This window comes from Pristis pectinata, chromosome 5, assembly GCF_009764475.1.
Source record: "Pristis pectinata isolate sPriPec2 chromosome 5, sPriPec2.1.pri, whole genome shotgun sequence".
Classification (NCBI taxonomy): Eukaryota; Metazoa; Chordata; class Chondrichthyes; order Rhinopristiformes; family Pristidae; genus Pristis; species Pristis pectinata.
Genome location: NC_067409.1, coordinates 14652051 through 14672389, shown reverse-complemented (window position 1 = coordinate 14672389; position 20339 = coordinate 14652051). Strand labels below are relative to the sequence as shown.

Below are 20339 nucleotides of genomic sequence, written 5' to 3'. Positions count from 1 at the left end.
AGCTACCATTGGGCAGGAGGTACAGAAGTGTGAAGTCCTACACCACCATGTTCAAGAACAGCTACTTATCTTTAACCATTTGGCTCTTGAACCAATTGGCATAACCCTAATCACTGCAGTTTAGCCACACTGTGACCCCTTTGATCACTTTGCACTAAAATGGATTCTGTGTTTTCGAATTGTGTTCGTTCTTGTAAAAATTGTGTATAATTTATGGTTAATTTATGTTTTTCTTATGAATGCTGCTAGTATAATGCGATGTGCCTGCAATGCTGCTGCAAGTAAGTTTTTCATTGCACATATGCATACATATACTTGTGCATGTGACAATAAACTTGACTTTGACTCTCTCAGCCTGCTTCATTCCATGGAAAACAAACTCAGCCTCTCTCCATAGAACCATAGAACCATAGAACCATACAGCACAAAACAGGCCCTTCGGCCCACCATGTTGTGCCATCCATCAAACCACCCTCACACTACCCAACCCCTTCCTCCCGCATATCCCCCCATCCCACACTCCTCCATATGCCTATCCAACAAGCTCTTGAACCTGTTCAATGTATCTGCCTCCACCACCACCCCTGACAGTGCATTCCATGCACCAACCACTCTCTGGGTGAAAAACCTCCCCCTGACATCTCCCCTGAACCTCCCACCCATAACCTTAAAGCCATGCCCTCTCGTCTTGAGCATTGGTGCCCTGGGAAGGAGGCGCTGACTGTCTACTCTATCTATTCCTCTCAGTATTTTATATACCTCTATCATGTCTCCTCTCATCCTCCTCCTTTCCAGTGAATAAAGCCCTAGCACCTTAAGCCTCTCCTCATATTCAATACTCTCTAATCCAGGCAACATCCTGGTAAATCTCCTCTGCACCCTCTCCAACGCCTCCACATCCTTCCTATAATGAGGTGATCAGAACTGAACACAGTACTCTAAGTGTGGCCTAACTAGAGTTTTGTAAAGCTGCATCATCACCTCGCGGCTCTTAAACTCAATCCCGCGACTTATGAAAGCCAACATCCAATTGGCCTTCTTAACTGCTCTTTCCACCTGTGAGGCAACTTTCAATGAACTGTGAATATGAACCCCCAGATTGCTCTGCTCCTCCACACTGCCAAGTACCTTGCCATTCACCCAGTACTCTGCCCTGGAGTTTGTCCTTCCAAAGTGTACCACCTCACACTTCTCCGGATTGAACTCCATCTGCCACCTGTCAGCCCAGCTCTGCATCCTATCAATATCCCTCTGTAAGCTCCGACAGCCCTCCACACTATCCACAACACCGCCTATCTTAGTGTCATCCGCAAACTTACTAACCCAGCCCTCCACCCCCTCATCTAAGTCATCTATAAATATCACAAAAAGTAGAGGTCCCAGAACCGATCCCTGCGGGACACCACTAGTCACTGCCTTCCAATCCGAGGGCACTCCTTCCACCACAACCCTCTGCTTTCTACATGCAAGCCAATTCCTAATCCACACAGCCAAGCTTCCCTGGATCCCTTGGCCTCTGACCTTCTGAAGAAGCCTACCATGAGGAACCTTATCAAACGCCTTACTAAAATCCATGTAAACCACATCCACTGCACTGCCCTCATCAATCTTCCTGGTCACCTCCTCATAAGTCCAGCACTGGCTAAAAACTTTGTTGATCCATTTCCTGAATTCTTTTCCCTCTAACTCTTCTTCGAGATGACAAGGCTGACATCAGTACTCCTGAGTATATGAACTTCCTGCAGCACTGGGAAGTCACTCATTTACAGTTCAGCTGAGCTCAAATGTTAATGGAAGGCACTGCCCAGAGTTGCTCTGGTCTGTGGCAAATAAACAGATGCAAAAAGTCCAGGCCTGCAGGAGTGCAAAGCAATATCGAGTTGCCAGTGACATTATAGTATGTGTAAGGTTTGCCAGCTGCAGAGCAAAATGCAAAAGATAAATATCTAAGGAGAAAGCATAAAAGTTAATTTAACATGCAAACATGCAGTAATAAATAGGCAACAAGACAGACTTAAATTATTAATGCACCCACAGGCAACCTTCCACAAATTGAGTAGCGTCGACAAAGTTGTAACTTCTGAGTGCTCTTGACTGATAACAAGACAAGTTATAGAGTAGTTAAACTACATTGGTATTTTATTGGATAATGCCTGTTTTACTTCTGATTCCTAAGAGAAATGTGAGTATATACATTTCAATAAGAACCTTTTAAATGATGCAAATCCAGTTGAGTACTGTTTCGGTGTTCTTTTTGACCCAAAAGAGCAGATACTTACTGTAATCCTTTATCTGAACATCTCTGTACTCTATCTTGGGCATTTGCTTGCTCTCAGTAGCATTGTAGACCTTCTCATTTTTCTCCAGTACAAAATATTCTAAAGGAGTAACAAAAAACAGAGTTAGATTTTAAATCATCTTTAGTCCATGCATCACGGCTTGGTATGGCAACTGCTCTGCCTGGGACCACAAGAAACTGCAGAGAGTTGTGGACACAGCTCAGCACATCACAGAAACCAGCCTCCACTCCATGGACTCTGTCTATACTTCTAGCTGCCTCGGTAAAGCAGCCAGCATCATCAAAGACCCCCCCCCCCACCCCAGACATTCTCTCTTCTCCCCTCTCCTATTGGGCAGAAGATACAGAAGCCTGAAAGCATGTACCACCAGACTCAAGGACAGCTTCTATCCTGCAGTTATAAGACTATTGAATGGTCTTCTAGTATGATAAAATGGACTCCTGGCCTCACAGTCTACCTCGTTATGGCCTTGTGTCTTATTGTCTGCCTTTCACTTTCCCTGTAACTGTAACACTTTATTCTGCATTCTCTTATTGCTTTTCCCTTGTACTACCGCAAAGCACTGATGTGATGAAATGATCTGTATGGATTGCATGCAAAACAAAGTTTTTCACTGTACCTCAGTACATGTGACAATAATAAACCAATTTAATTTAATTTACCAATCCATCCGCTTGATATTAATTTCTTCGGGTGCAGTTGGACCATGCGATGCCATAGCCTTCCATCTTGGCTTACCTGCTGCTGAAAGTCTCAAGCATGCTGTTATTACCATGAGGACTGCTCCAATGTGGTTCTGGCCAACCGCCCTTTTTTCAATGCACTCTAAGCCTCAGATCATCCAAAGTCTTGCTAACCCACCATCCTCGTGCTCCCTGATACTTATCAGCAACAACTTGATTATAACACGTACATCCTTGTTTTTCAGTTCCAGCACTTTCTCAGCCTTCCTCTCTTTGTAATTTCCCCCCAGCCCCATAGTCTTCAGGAATATGTACACTTCTCCATTTCTGGCCTTTGGCGGCACAGTGGCGCGTCTAGTAGAACTGCTGCCTCATAGCACCAGAGACCAGGGTTCAATCCTGACCTCCACTGCTGTCTGTGTGGAGTTTGCATGTTCTCCATGTGACTATGTGGGCTTCTTCCTGGCACTTCAGTTCTTCCCATGGTGGAGGCATCAAAAACAAGCAGACATAGGTTTAAGGTAAGTTAGGAGTTTTATAGAGGGGTAAGTTTTTTTGTTACATAGTTATGTCTGGAATGTGCTGCCAGAGGACGTAGTGGAATCAGATAAAATTACTATGTTTGAGAGACATAGAGACAGATACTTAACTAGGTAAGGCATAGAAAGATAGGGTCCTGAGGCAGGCAAATGGGATTAGCGGACAAAAAGGTCAGCTGAACGTGATGGGCCAAAGGGCCTGTTTCTGTGCTGTATGATCCCTTTGTTCCACGACCCCAACTAGACATTCACCTTCTAAGTAATGTGACCTTTCTACTTTTCCTACCAAAATGTACTATTGCACATTCATCTGTGCTCAACTTCATTTGCTAACTACGGGCCTATTCTGTGAGTTTATTAGAGTCAGAGAAGAGAAAAATTGTAACAAGACAAAACCTATAGGCTCTTTATCTGAATGTTTGCAGTATTTGTAACAAGGTAGATGAATTAACAGCACAGATAGAAATAAATGGGAATGATCTTATATCCATTATAGAAAGTGACTCAGGTTGGGAACTGAATATTCCAGGATACTTAACTTCTGGAAGAGACAGGCAAAATGGAAAAGGAGGGTTAGCCTGGTAGCAGAGAGTGGGTAAAGGCACCAGAGGGCAAGAATCTTAGCTCAGAAAATCAGGGAGCAGAATTCAGTTTGTGTGGGAGCTAAGAAACAGCAAAGGGCAGAAAATATTGATGGGGTTGTTTGTAATGAATGCAGGAGTGTAGGGTAGGGTACAATGCAGGGAAACAGAGGCACATGTAACAGTACAATACAATAATTATGGGGATATTTAGACTACTTATAGATTTGGCAAAGTAAATTAATATTAATAGTGTGGAAGATGAATTCCTTTAGTGTATGCATCATGGTTTCTAGGTCAATTTGTTGGAACAGGCAATTCTAGATCTAACATTGTGCAATCTGAAAGGATTAATTAGTAATCTGGCAATTAAGTGGCCTTCATGGAAGGGTGATCATAATATGATAGAATTTTTGTAGACGTTGAAAACTATTTAGTTCAATCTGGAGACAGGGTCTTAAATCTAAACAAAGCAAAATATGAAGCCATGAGGAATGTATTGGCTCAGGTAGGTGGGAAACTACATTAAAAAGTATGCTGTGAAATAAGCAATAGCTGACACTTAAAAAATTAGTACATAGTTTACAACAAATATATACCTTTCAAATCATAAAATCCCAATAGGAAAAGAGGCTTCCAAGTGACATTAAAGATTGCATTACATCAAATGAAAAGACCTCGCCAAAAATGAACGGTAAGGTCAATGATTGGAAGAAGTTTAGAAGTCAGGCAAAGGAGAGCCAAGAAATTGATATGGAAAAGGGAATAAGAGCAACCTAGTGAGGAAAGTAAAAATGGACAGTGAAAGCTTCTCGAGATACGTAAACAGATAACGATTAGCCAAAGTTAATATGGGTCTCTTAGAGACCGAGACAGGAGAAATTATTTTAGGGAATAAGGAAATAGCAGATAACTTAAACTGATATCTTGTATTTAGCTTCACAAAAGAAAATACAAGAAACTTCCCAGCAAGATTGGAGAATATTAAGACCAGAGTGAATGAATAGCTTAAAGAAATTAGCAGCAATGATTTTCATTTTTCAAAATTCCATGAATTCTAGAATTGTTCCAATAGATTGATGGGGAACAAATGTACCCTCACTATTTAGTCAGTGAAAATATTCAGAACAGAGACCGATAGATTGGAGGCATATGGAACTAGTGCAGGAAATGGCACTGAGTCAAACCATCAGCCGTTGTGTTATTGAATGGTGGTGCAGGCCCCAAAGGCTGAATGGCTTACTCCTGCTTCTATGTCTTCTTATCTTATAATTGTCCTTATATTTTTCATAATGTTTTACTTGTAGGGGTCTGCTGTAGTGGGAATGAATTTGTGAAACCCTGGGTTACTTTTGGTCACAGCTGTCAGGATGAGGCTGGAGAAAGGATGACGGCAACTGCAGACTTGGCTTGGCTTCCATAGTTATGAGCACCCAGATATAGTCACAGCATGGCCTTGCTCTGACTGCCTGTAGATTGTGACAGTGCAGGCTCACATTCAGTAAACATTGATGTCTGCCTCTTTGGAAGCAGTGAATTAGAAATAATAGATATCAAGTGGACTCATGACTTTCAATAACTGGCTGCACTCAATTTGTGTAACTCTTGTACAGAGGACAGCACTCTCTAAGTATAACCATGCAACATGGCAAGGTAGTGTAGCAGTTAGCGTAACACTATTACAGCACCAGCGACCCGGGTTCAATTCCTGCCACTGTCTGTAAGGAGTTTGTATGTTCTCCCCGTGTCTGCGTGGGTTTCCTCCGGGTGCTCTGGTTTCCTCCTACCTTCCAAAGACGTACGGGTTGGGAAGTTGTGGGCATGCTCTGTTGGCACTGGAAGCGTGGCAACACTTGCGGGCTGCTCCCAGAAAACTCTACGCAAAAGATGCACTTCACTATCTGTTTCATCTTGCCTTATACTGACTACATCTAACCAAAAGGAAACATATTTCCTCCCAACCCATGGCTATAATGATAATAAATATTTTTTGCAACTGATTCTTCTTTTCCACAAGCTCACAGCTTAATTTGTTCCCCCAGATGTTTAGAAATTGCCTGTGCTCTGCAGATGTTCAGTCAGTTAAGATTTCCTCCACTGTCACAGGTAGACAGGGTTGTAAACAAGGCTTTTGGCATCCTGGCATTTATGAATTAGAGTACAGGAGTTGGAATGTTTTGGTGAGGTTGTATAAGTTATTGGTGAGACCAAATTTGGAATATTGTGTGCAGTTCTGGTCGCCGAACTACAGGAAGGATGTCAGTAAGATTGAAAGAGTGCAGAGGAGATTTACTAGAATGTTGCCGGGTCTTCAGGAGTTGAGTTACAGGGAAAGATTGAGCATGTTAGGACTTTATTCCCTGGAGCGGAGAAGAATGAGGGGAGATATGCTAGAAGTTTACAAAATGATGAGGGGCATAGACAGTTAATGCAAGTAGGCTCTTTCCACCTGGATTAGGAGAGATCAGTCCGAGAGGACATGGCTTTCGGGTGAAAGGGGAAAGGTTTAGGGGGAACATTAGAGGGAACTTCACTCAAAGAGTGGTGGGAGTGTGGAATAGGCTGCCATCTGATGTGGTAAATGCGGGCTCACTCTTAACTTTTAAGAGTAAATTGGATAGATACATGGACGAGAGAGGTCTGGAAGGGTATGGGCTGGGGGCAGGTAAATGGGACTAGCAGAATAATGTTTCAGCACAGACTAGAAGGGCCGAATGGCCTGTTTTCTGTGCTGTAGTTTTCTATGGTTCTATGGTTCTACTTTATAGTAAAAGATGAGTGCTTTAACAGACTACAGAAAACTGCTTTGCTAATATTCTTGAATACAAATAAGAGACATTGCAATAGTTCTTTAGATGCTGCTCAACCCACTGAATTCCTCCAGGAGCTTGTTTTTTTGAAGAGAGCAAACAAGTTAGATTTAAGTTGTAGAGAAGGTGGCAGAGGGATGAAGAGGGAAAAAGAGAATATCTCGAGAGGGTGAAGCCAGGGTTGCCAAGACGATCCCGATGTTTCTGGAGCTGCAGCCAAACTAGTGTGTTACATCGAACCTGGCGCAGTACAGCCTAGGAATAGGCCCTTTGGCCCACAATGTTGTGCCGAACTAATTAAGCTAATGACACCTAATCCCCTGCTTGCACATGGTCCACACCCCTCCATTCTTTGCATATTCATGTACCTATCTAAGAGCCTCTTAAATGCCTCAGGTGTATCTGTCTCCTCCACCACTCCTGGCAGTGCATTCCAGGCACTCACCACTCTCCATGTAAAAAACTTGTCCCGTACATCTCCTTTGAACTTTCCTCCTCTCATTTTAAGTGCTTGCTCTCCGGTATTAGACATTTCAACCCTGGGATAAAGATACTTGCTGTCTATCCTATCAATGCCTCTCATCATCTTATAAACCTCTATCAGGTCTCCCCTCAGCCTCTAGAGAAAACAACTCAAGTTTGTCCAACCTCTCCTTACAGCAGATGCCCTCTAATGAAGGCAGCATCCCGGTAAACTTCTTCTGAACCCTCTCCAAAGCCTCCACATCCTTCCTATAATGGGGCGAACAGAATTGAATGCACTATTTTAGATGCGGCCTAACCAGAGTGTTATAAAGCTGCAATATAACTTGCTGACTCTTGAATCAATGCCTTGACTAATAATAGCAAGCATGCCACATGCCTTCTTTACTAATCAGTGGGGGGAAAGGATTTGTTGATGCTTTGGGTCGAGACTCTGCATCAGGACCGGGTTCCAGCATCTATAGCCACTTGTATCACTTTTGTTTACTCTCTTGTCCAGCTCTAACAACGAGTCTTTGACATTTGACATTTGAAGGCAAATTTCACATCAGAAGACAGTGATAATAAATCTGATTCTGATTCTGACGTGAAACATTATCTATTTCTCTCCCCACAGATGCTGCCTGACCTGCTAAGTGTTTTCAGCATTTTATGTTCTTTCCCCACATAATACAAAGTAGGAAGAGCCCAATTTCATTCTTTGGGAAACTAGCAAAAGGCACTAAGTGCAATCTCTGCTTTCAAATCCTGAGAACAAGTATAGGAAAAGATGTTTATTTCTAATCCAGATGTTCACTGAAATAGATTGTTCATGCACCTCTGGGAATAAATTATGACATTGTGTATGCAGTATTAATAATAAGGAACATTTTGACACAGCCCTATGAAGCTCCTCTACTGCAACAGAATAAAAGAGATAGTACTGCACCTAGGAAGACTGTTTGGGTTTCTGGGTGTTGGGAAGGGCCAAGGTAAAAGCGCTGGAGTATCATCTCCAGCAGTTATACGTTGTGGGGGAGGGGTGGTGGTCGGGGAAACGGTTGGTAGAGATGGAGGAATGGACCAGAGAGTCACAAAGGATCAGTCACTTCAGAATGCTGAAAGGGAAGTAGAGGGGAAGGGTGTGTCCACTATTGTCTGAGGATGATGTATGCGTATATGACAGGAAGGCAAGTAGTGTTGTCAAGGATGCCTGGCACCCTGGCCATTCCCTTTCCTCTCTTCTACTTCTAAGAGAAGATGCAGGAGCTTGAAAGCCTGGTCAACCAGCACAGAATAGCTTCTTCCCCAAAGGCTGCCGAAGATTCTTTGAAATGCTTGTTCCAACTCATGTTTTAATGCATTTTTAATAGAAACAGAGCCAGAGATAGCACCTTACATCATGCAGTGTGGCTGGCAGAATGTTCAAAACAACCATCCCAAAGCAGCATTTTCGGTTTGTGCCAACATTTAGATACTGACACATACAAGGGTGGCATTGGTCTGTGATGACCTCTGGGAATGCTCAGAACATATAAGCAAGGAAATTGCTAACAGCTTAATTGAAGGAGTGAATCCCCAGGATTGTTGATTACAGGCTGGAATCAAACCAGTATGAGATAAGGAACAATACCCCAATGCAAAATTCTCTCAGCTTCAGTAAACAGCATTAATAAATTAAGAAATTAGCTCAATTTGCTAAGATTCAAGATCTCAAAGGGCCAATTAATTGGGAAGTGGCCATTTAGTTATAATGACACAAGAAATAATGGATCCCCCTAAAACAAATGTGCTGACATCCAAGGCCTCAACAACAAGCAGATTGGCTGTTGTTATGGTAATATAAGATATTATATAAAGAGGCCTAGGGTAAGAGAGTGAAATACTTAATTGATGAGGGTTGGTTATCAGTCTCAAGTCTCAACCACCTCTTCATATCCCCTTCCCAGTGGTGCTGAACCCTTAATTCTACCTCTTTTGTTATTGTCACTTTAGCATTTGTTTTTGCACTACTTCAGATTGCACTTTGTACCATTCCATTGTTTTTGCGCTCATCATTGTATTTATTGTTGTCTTCATTATTATCATGTCTACTATTTACCCTGTGGGCTTCATGTAAGCAAGGATTTTCATTGTATCCTGGTGTATGTGACAATAAGCTGATCTGAATCTGAATCCGAAGAGAAGAGTGAAGTCCTCGTAAGAACCTTGCAATCTCTTTCTCTGTACCTGACTGTCTCAGTACCAATAACTCCCATGCCACACAATTGGTGAAGTGGAAAATGGAGGTGAAACTGTAGCTACCAGCTGTAGTGGGATGAAGATTGACGAAATTGGTTGGACCTCGACTGGACTATCAATGTGGTATCATTTCATTGGAGGAGAACAGAAGGAACAGGAGAGAAAGATGGTTCTTGGAAATAGGATTTAACTCCTTACCAAACTCTGGAACAGCACAAGAACGCAAGGATTGCAGAAAGACCCAGGACTGACATTTGCAAGGAGGGACGCTGAATCTAGGAATCAGAGGATGAAGGGAAGCTACAAGACTGATCACCTTCTGTCTTGACGGAGAGTATACTGTGCAAGGTGTGAGTGTAATTAAGAGTTTAAATAAAAGTAACCCTAGCCAGTGGCATGATTCCAATATAAGTATGAATTCAGTACAACACTAAGCATTTTACAGATCTTTTCTTGAAATATATGCAAAGCCAGCATTTATTGCCTGGAACAGATGGTGGGTCTTCTTATTTGAACAGTTCATCCCAGTTTGAAGGGCCTTTTAAGAAGGGTACTGGAGTCACATTCAGACTAGATTAAGGAAGGGCAGTGGTTTTCCCTCCCTTGTGAACATTAATGAACCAGCTGGGTTCCAAGAATAGCAGAGTCATGGAGGTGTACATCATAGAAACAGGCCCTTCGGTCTGTTGGGTCTATGCCCACCATCCTGCCTATCTATACTATTCCCACTTGCCTGCATTAACCCCTCGCACAAAATGCTGGAGGAACTCGGCAGATCAGGCAGCATCTATGGAGGGAAATAAACAGTCGGTGTTTCGGGTCGAGACCCTTCATCAGGAGGTGTCTCCCCCTATGCCCTGTTCATTCAAGTACTTGTCCAGATGCCTCTTAAATGTTGCTTCTTGCTCCACCACCCCATTGGCAGTTCATTCCAGATATCAACTATCCTTTGTGTGAAAAATTTACCCCTCAGATCTGACATCGTTGTGACTGCTTTTTGTAACAGCATATTTTAATTCCATATTTTCCAAACTGAGTTTAATTCTGAAACCGTGAAAGCTCAATTTGAATTCATGTGGTCTGGATTATTGGTCTAGCATAAATTTATTCAGCTTTGACTATCACTTTGACTGGCATTGACTGTTAGTAAAACTGGTTGAAATTACTTTGACAAATGTTGGATGTATAGTTCTCCAAGGATGCACATTGTTTTCTCGCAATTCCTTATTGTCACATGTATACAGTGTCACATGAGATACAGTGAAAAGCTTTTGTTTGTGTGCCATCCAGCCAGATCATTCCAAATATAAGTACATTAAAGATGTAGGCATCTTCATGAAACCAATAGATTGAAGGTTGTGGAATTAATGGGTCTGTAATGACATGGATAGAAAATTGACTGAGTGACAGGAAACAGAGAAGTAGTGGATGATTGTTTTTCAGACTGGAGGAAAGTCCAGAGTATACAGTGGAGTTCCCCAAGGTCAGTACTAAGAGCAAGATGCTGGAATACCCATCAGGATAAGCAGCATCAAAGGAGAGAGAAATTTTTTGGGTTGAGGACTCTTCATCGGTTCTAGGAGCACTGCTTTTCTTAATATGACTTGGATTGAGTGTACAGGGTACAATTTCCAAATCTGCAGGTGGTACAAAACTTGAATGCTTTGTGAACTTTGAGGAAGACAGAAATAAACTTTAAGGGGATGGTGGAATTGGCAGATAAGATTTAATGCGGAAAAAACATGAAGTGTTCCATTTCGACAAGAAGAATGGGGAGAGGGATTATAAAGAGGGGGGTGGGGGTGGGGAGGGCACAATCCAAACATGAGATCTGTGAGCTATGTGCTTAGTTTGTTGAATATGGCAGGGCAGGTTGAGAAAATGATGAAAAATAAAGTCCAAGGGATCCTGAGCTTTCTAAGTAGAGGAACAGAGAATAAGAACAGGGAAGTCAGGATGAATTTTCATGCAACACTGGTTTGGCCACAACTGGGGTATTATAACCAGTTCGGCATGTCACACTTTTGCAAAGACTGATGACCCAAGTGAGGTTGCAAACTACACATTAGAATGATGCCTGGGATGAGGCACTTTAGTTGTGTGAATAGAAAGGAGAGTTACTGTTAGGGTAGGTCATGTAAGCAAGGAAGATGTGACTACCAATGATGCCTCGGAGATACATAGCCTGCACTTTGAGACGATATTGCTAAGGAATACTTACTGCTTAAAGTGAAAAGTGACTCCTTACCGTGTCTATCACTGGTGCTGTGAACTGTGACTCTTGGAACTCCTGGACCTGAGAACATAAAGAAAAGTGTTAACAAGTCAGATGTATAAAAAGTGAGGAAGGAAACTTGGAGTCAATCGGAGTCACTCACCAACTTTTATCAATGTACCATAGAAAGCATCCTATCTGGATGCATCATGGCTTGGTATGGCAACTGCTCCGCCCAGGACCGCAAGAAACTGCGGAGAGTTGTGGACACAGCCCAGCGTGTCACAGAAACCAGCCTCCCCTCCATGGACTCTGTCTTTACCTCTCACTGCCTTGGTGAAGCAGCCAGCATAATCAAAGACCCTTCCCATCAGGCAGAAGATACAGGAGCCTGAGGGCACATACCACCAGGCTCAAGGACAGCTTCTATCCCACTGTGATAAGACTATTGAATGGTTCCCTTATACGATGAGATGGGCTCTGACCTCACAATCTACCTTGTTGTGACTTTGCACCTTATTGCACTGCACTTTCTCTGTAGCTGTGACACTTTACTCTGTACTGTTATTGATTTTACCTGTACTACCTCAATGCACTCTGTACTAACTCAATGTAACTGCACTGTGTAATGAATTGACCTGTATGATCAGTATGCAAGACAAGTTTTTCACTGTACCTCGGTACGTGACAATAATAAACCAATACCAATACCAATACCAATTGGCATAAGCTCCTATGGTATCAAGTTTATGCTGGTTTTTTGATTATTCCCATCAGTTATATATTCCCACACCTCTGTGGAGCTGAATTCCAGTGGTGAGGCAAGAGTGACTGCCCTTGACATTTGATTGAGTGTGGCATATAGTAAACCTGAAATCAATGGCCATCAAAGGAGAAACACTCCAATTGTTGGAGGGTGGTAGCTCACACAAAGGGAGATGGTCAATCATCCAGCCCCGAGATCCTCAGAGTGATGGTCCTTGGCACAATCATCTCCAGCTTCTTCATCAATGACCTCCCTTCCATCACAAGGTCAGATGTCAGATTGTTCATGATGAATGCACAATCTTCAATTCTATTCACAACTCCACAGCAAGTGAAGCAGACCATGTCTGCCTGCACCGAGACCCAGACAATATTCAGACATGGACTGATAAGTGGCAATAACATTCGTGCTCGGGAATGACCATCACCAATAAGAGAGTTTCTAACTACTTGACATTCAATAACATTATCATCACTGAGTCCCCACTATCAATACCCTGGGGGTCAGCATTGATAAGAAACTGAATGGAATGCTCAAATAAATACTGTGGTCACAAGAGCATGTTAGAGGCTCTGTATCTTATGCTGAGTGACTCACCTCCTGACGTCCCACGGCCTTTCCACCATCTACGAGACACATATCAGGACTGAGGTGGAATGCTTTCCGCTTGCCTGGGTGAATGCAGTGCCAACAGCTCTCAAGAAACTCAACAGATTCCGAGCAAAGCAGGCTACGTAATTGAGACACCATCGTCCATCCTTAACATCTCTGGCTGCAATGTGGACCGTCCACAAAATGCACTGCAGTTACTCACCCAGGCTGTTCCGACAGCAATCCACAAACACCAACTTCTCACCAAGAAGTACAGGGGCGGCAGGTGCATGGTAACACCACCACCTGCAGGTTTCCGTCCAAGCTGCACGCCATCCTGACTCAGAAATAAACCGCCAGCCCTTCAACTCCCCACCAGACGGGGACTGCTGCACAACCACCTTCTCAAGGGCGATTACGGAGGGGCAATAAATGCTGGTCTTGACAAGCTGAAATCGACAGGCGAAAATTCAGCAGCTTCTCTGTTTCCCTCGCTCCTGTGAACTCAACAGGACTCTGTTTCCCACTCCCCTTAAACTCATAGGGTTCTCTGGAGAATTTATTATACTAATGTTTAACATGTTAAAGAAAGCAAAATGGAAGTGAGTGGGGTAATGTGAGAAACAATCAATATTACAGAAAATCTGCTCACCTGGCACCACCAAAATCCCGACAAAGCAGGATTATCACAGTTTCACTACACAAGGTGTGCTTACTTTGCCTGCTCTGTACAGTAAAACTCTGATGCCACACTTCTATTTAGCTGATTGAAGAATACTGTTGCCAAATAGGACCCTATCTTTTTCAGAATTTATGCCAGTTGACACATCCAGACCTTTCTTTAGATTTATGGCTGCCTGTTTCATATGCCTTACTGTTATTAATGTGCAGATTTAATCTTTTTCATTGAACTAATCAACAACAATTCTCCAGCTTCTCAGCAACAAATCAAAGGGTTTACACAGCATCTTATTAATAAATCTTGCTCTCCTTATCAGGGAAGATATAATCAATAACAGACTGGCTCCATGCATCCAAGTTTGTAAAAGTGCACTTTTATCTCAGTAGGTCCAGTTCTTCCGAAATAAATGACTTCAGCCACTTTGTCTCCAGGTACATGTGTGTGGCCTCTGTAAGAGAATGACCACAGGAGCCTGTCGCTGGAGCAAGAAAATACTAAAGAGCAACTCAAAATGCAGCATTGGTATAACTCAGGAAACCACTGATCCAAAACCCTTTGTTGTTGTAAACTGGGACTGGGAAACTTAATTTCTGAACAGCATTTGCAAACCAGTTGGGCTTTCAGAACAAGTGGTCGTGGTTATTTCCTTGTATTGGATTACCTGTTACCAGTTTCTTCAAATGGAAGGGGAGGGGCCTGGAGGGATATGGGCCGAACACAGGAAATTGGGACTAGCTAGGCAGATCACGTGGTTGGCATGGACTTGTTGGGCTCAAGGGTCTGTATTTGTGCTGGATTGCCCTATGAACTCTGAATACAAGCACAATTGTTCAGCAGCTGGGAAAGCAGAGGCTGGAAGATTGACTGGGTGGGGAGACCATGGGGTCTGTGGAGGGGGTGAGAGTTGAGGGGGAAATAGAGTGATAAAGTCATACAGCATGGAAACAGGCCCTTCAGCCCAACTCGCCTATGCTGATTTATGTCTAAGCTAGTCCTATTTGCCCGTGTTTGCCCCATATGCCCCTGAACCTTTCCTATCCACGTACTTGTCCAAGCATGATCAGGATGGCGAAATGGGCAGGTGGGACTGTGGGGAGAGGCGGAGGTGGTGGGGAGAGGATGAGGTGATTTTAAAGTAGGAAGAAAGCCCAAGCACGTAGGCAAGTATTTAGCTTACACGGCAGGCCTCCCCAGTTGGCGCTGTGGGATGGGCACAACCCAGGACAATGTGGTCCATGTTCCTCTGCAGTGTTCTGAAAGGGCTTTGCCTTGGCAATGATAGCATCGCATGGCCTCTGACATGGAAACTGGCATCAGCAGGGTTGCAAGGGTCACTCACCTTAGGAAGTGACCAGTTAAATATTCTGAGAATCGGTAAACAACTCACGTTTGATTCACCAAAATACTGAGTTTCAATTACAGAATATGAAAATCATACGATGACTCTCAGGATGCAAATTTTTAACTCAAGATTGTAAATTGCCAAGGACGGAATTCCCCCACGGCTTGTTCATTTCATGTGTTCCTCAACCTCCCCACCAGTTCCTCCTCCCATGCATCTTCTCTTGGAATTTCAAACTCCGAGTGAATCTTGGCCTTCCTTTCTCCATTACATCCTATAAACCCGAGTCCAGAACTCACTCAGTACTATTCTTTTGATTCAAGTTTTTCATCTGACCACTTTCAGCTAGGTGACATCTTCCAGTGTGGGCCTTAAGCGTAGAGCTTGGGTCCAACAAACCAGAATGGAGGTAGAAGGAAGAAAGAGATGAGGTTGTGGCCTGAGGCTGCACAGAAGAGAATTGATTGCCAAATTTGGGGATGTTTACAAGTAAATAGAAGCGGAAGACGCAAGTGGAAGGGCAGGCACGGTAGTGTAACAGTTAGCGTAACGCTTTACAGCGCCAGCGACCCGGGTTCAACTCCAGCCACTGTCTGTAAGGAGTTTGTACGTTTTCAACGTGTCTGCATGGGTTTCCTCCGGGTGCTCTGGTTTCCTCCCACATTCCAAAGATGTTCGGGTTAGGAAGTTGTGGGCATGCTATGTTGGTGCCGGAAGCATGGCAACACTTGTGGGCTGCCCCCAGAACACTCTACGCAAAAGATGTATTTCACTGTGTGTTTTGATGTACATGTGACGAATAAAGATATCTTATCTTATCTCTTATCTTAACTTGGTGACAAATGAAAAGGCTTAGACATGTTTTTATGCTTTATTATTTACTGAGCATCTTTTTACAAATGTCCTGGCATAGGACAGAGAGAGATAGTTAAAGCTTTTCTTGGACATTACTGACAGGATTTATTGCCTGTCCACAGCTGTCCTTGAGAATATGGTGGTGAACCACCTCCTTGAACTGCTGCAGCCCTTCACCAAGCTTTCTCGCTGCTGCAATGCCCTGTTCCGCCCGTTGGCCTGAAATTTCACTGGTCCGCCGGCCAGTTGTACTTGCGTAGTGTTGTAGGAGCCTCAAGCCCTTGAGTTAGTCTAACAGGTCAGCTGCCCATCCCTACCTGCCCTCCTAAATGTGAAGATGAGCCACTTCCTTGATTCACTGTGGTCCCTCTGGTGGTTCAGGAGTTAAGAGTTTTACAGCAGGGAAACAGGCCCTTCAGCCCAACTCATTCATGCTGACCAATAACGTAAGAAACAGGAGCAGAAACAGGCTGATTGGCCCCTCTTGAGCCTGCTCTGTCTCAACTTCTGATTCAACTCACCAGTGAAAAACTTGTCTTGTATGAACGGTATGCAAGACAGGTTTTTCACTCTACCTCGGTGCATGTGACAATAATAAACCAATTCAATTCAATAATATTATGGCTGATCGAATCTTGGCCTCAATGCAACTTTCGCACCTTCTTATCATTCCCTTCACTCACTAGTTCAAATATTTGGCAGTCTCTGCTTTAATACAATTACTCCGCTTCCTCAGCTCTCTGGGGCAGAGAATCCAAAGAGTCAGGATGCTCTGAGAGAAGAAATTCCTTCTCATCTCCATCTTAAATGGCTGACCTCAAATTTAAAAGTACACCCTCATGAGGGAAACATCCTCTCAACATCAACCCTGTCAATTCCCCTCATCATCTTATAAGATCACCAGTCAAGTTCTCCAAAGAGTACAGGCCCAACCTCTCAACTTCTCTCCATACATCAACGTCCTCATCCCAGGAATCAAACTAATGAACCTTCTCTGCACTGCCTCCAATATAAGTATATCGTTCATTACACACAAGAGACCAAAGCTGCACACAGGATTTAGACCCAGCGTTGATGGAGGAACAGCAATGTATTTTCAAATCAGGACAATGTGGACCTAGGAGGGGAACCTGCCGGTGACTGTGTTCCCAGGCATCTGATGCTCTTGTCCTTCTTTGTGCCACAGGTCACAGGTTTAGGAGGTGCTGTCGGATTTGCCTAGGCGAGTAATTGCAGTGCATTCTGTAGATGGTACACATTGTAGCCACAGTGTACTAGTGGTGTCCCTGGAGTGAATGTTGAAGATAGCCTGTGGACTACTGATCAAGTGGACGACATTGACCTGGATGTTGTCGAAATAATTTTCATTTTCACTGGGACAGGGGTGGGTGAGTCGGAGAGTGCCACTGGGCGTGAGACTGTCCAACCTGGGATGATTGTTTATTCAACATTATTTTGCGCAGGTTAGACACTCAAATGAAAAAAACAAAACTTCACCTTTCTGTGTTTTAACTGATCTTATTCAACTCTGTTTAAAGCCAGTGCAGAGCCTCACTACACTCTGGAGATAAACCCATAAATTACTCGGATTTAATACCATGAACAATGGATATGTGAAGTTAAGAAAGAAATAAAGATGTACTGTGGACAAGAGGAGACCAATTTGTTCTGCCAACCGTGTTTGAGCAGTTACTAATTCAGGTGCATTAAATTTCTATCTGCATATTTTAAACAGTTACTGACCTGTTTATTATATTTTAAATAGTTTAATGGCTGCATTAAAAAGGGACATGGGTGTAAATCAGTGATCTGCCAGACAAACAAAAGGTCCTTAGGTTCCATTATCTTTGGAATTACTGGATAATTGCTGGAGAAGGAATATAAAAGATGTACAAAGATAATACCAGAAATGAGAAATTATAACTATAAGGAAAGAGAGGATATTTACTCTGGAAAATAAAAAAGGAAGCAAAAAATCATGCTGCGTCATCAATCTGTATTAATACATACAAACATTAATGCAAAATGAAGCCCAACAGAGATCCAATGGCAAATCCAATTTGCAATTCAGAAAAGAGAGAGACAAGAGACTACAGATGCCGGAATCTGGAGCAACAAAAAATCTAGAGGAGGAACTCAGTAGCTTGAGCAGCATCTGTGGGGGGGGGGGGGGGGGGGGGGAGGAATTGTCAGCGTCCTGATGCAGGGTTTCAACCTGAAACATCAACAATTCCTCCCACAGATGCTGCTTGGCCTGCTGAGTTCCCCCAGCAGATTGTTTGCTGACAATTCAGTAAAACCTTCTTTGCCCAGAGGCATAGATGCCTTTAAGAGATGTAGATGCCTTTAAGCAGAAGTTGGATAAATACAAGAGGAAGCAATGAAAAGAAAGATATGTAGATAAAGTTTGATGAAGTAATGTGGGGAGCTGTCCCTTTGGAAGAATAAACATAGACCAGACAGGCCAAATGGTTTATGTGCTTTGAATTGTATCAATTCTATGTAACTATCTACTACGATTAGAGGGTTAGTATAGTGGATTTTGTGATACTATAGCAATATCGGTGAAAGTGTAAGCACTTGCCACACCATGAAACTGGCTACAACTTCAGGAGCATACCCTTGCACAGTTAAATAGGAAATCCAGAGGGCACTGTCTGTGTTTCCCTCTTCCTGCACAGGATGCACCAGTTTCCAGCCTTCTCCAGTTTAACTTTCGGCCCTCTTGAACCATATTGGCCATAAAGCATCCTGAAGATAATTGTGTGAGGAACAAATCAAACTTTAATGGCTTAACAAGCCAGAACTGCTGTTTAACAAACCTTCTGACCCTGAAAAAAATAATTTTATGTGCATGTATTGTAATCCCCTCTGATAAATATTGCAAAATACAATGGATTTTGAATTAATATAACATTGCATTTTAATGATATTTCAGCTACAATCTTTATTTTGTGTTATGTAAGATATAAGTTTAGAAAATTGTGTTCTTTGTTTCCTGCTTTGTATTTTGTGACAATTCTTCAGTGTGATTGGATACTCAGGTTGATGATATCAGAGCTGCAGAATGCCAGAGATCCACTGGAACTGAAGCCTGACCGTGACTGACTTCTGTACAGGGTAAGACCACAACCCCCAGATCACTGCATTACTGCAGCAATTTTCTTTAAGGTCGGAGTGTATTATTGCTTTGCCACTCAGTGCAAAATATGCAAGCTCAGAGAGAACAGAAAGTTACATTCCTTCTGTGCCAAAATTCTGACTGAAATCTAAAATGTTACCACCACAGGCATAGCTGGGTCAGCCTTTATATAGTGGGCTCCATAGCAGTGATCTACATGATAAATAAAATACATTGATAACAACCTTTGTGCAATGGGGATCTGAAGCTGAACAGATAGACTAGATGGATTAGGTAAGTGGATTAAATGTTGAACAGAATCATAGAATGCTGCAACAGAAGGAGGCCATTTGGCCCATTGTGGCAATGCTTGCTCTTTCATACAAATGTACCAATGAAGAATAGGAGTTGGCCACTTGAACCAGCACCACCATTTAATGAAAGTATAGCTGATCTGAATGTAATCTCAATTTTGCTTCCCCCAGGTAAGTTTTTATATCCTCGTTCATCAAGAATCTGCCTACATCTGTCTTAAAAACATTCAAAGATCCTGCTTCCATTGTCTTTTGATGAAGAGACTTCCAAAGACTCATGACCTTCTGAAAGGGAAAAAAAAAATCACCTTATCTTTCTCTGAACTGGATGCCTCCTTATTTTTAAACATTGACCACTAATTCTAGACTCTTTCAAAAGAGGAAACATCCTCTTCACAAGGACTCTGTCAGGACTCCTCAAACTCTTATATGTTTCAATCATCCACTCTCACTCTTCTAAATGTCTACCCTGTCCATTCTTTGTCCATAAGACAATTATCCCATCGTTATGGGTATAATCCAATAAATGATCTCTGAGCTGTTTCCAACAAATAAACAAATGAAAGTAATACTGTAAATAATGCCTCAGATGTGGTCCCACCATTGCCCTGTATAACAGAAGCATAACTGAAGCTCGACTTATAATTGAAGGTCTACTTTTGCATTCAATTCCTTCAGCTATAAATCTGTTGGCTTTCTTAATTGCTTGCTGTAACTGCTGACTATCCTCTTGTCAATCATGAATAAGAACACCCAGACCTCTCTGCATATTAGAGTTCTGCAATGTCTCACTATTTAGATAATATGTTTCCTTCGTATTATTCCTGCAGATGAAAT

General features: G+C 42.7%; 1 protein-coding gene across 5 annotated transcripts in view; it reads right to left on the bottom strand.

Moving 5' to 3' along the window:
* dpp6a (dipeptidyl-peptidase 6a) overlaps positions 1-20339 on the bottom strand; it is a 546960-nt gene that overhangs the window by 28137 nt on the left and 498484 nt on the right. For all 5 annotated transcript variants that reach the window (XM_052015996.1, XM_052015997.1, XM_052015998.1 and 2 more), the window contains 2 exons: positions 11865-11912; positions 2280-2378 (listed from right to left, as the gene is read on the bottom strand). In XM_052015996.1, coding sequence (XP_051871956.1) covers positions 2280-2378; positions 11865-11912 — 147 coding nt within the window. The remainder of the gene's footprint in view (positions 1-2279; positions 2379-11864; positions 11913-20339) is intronic.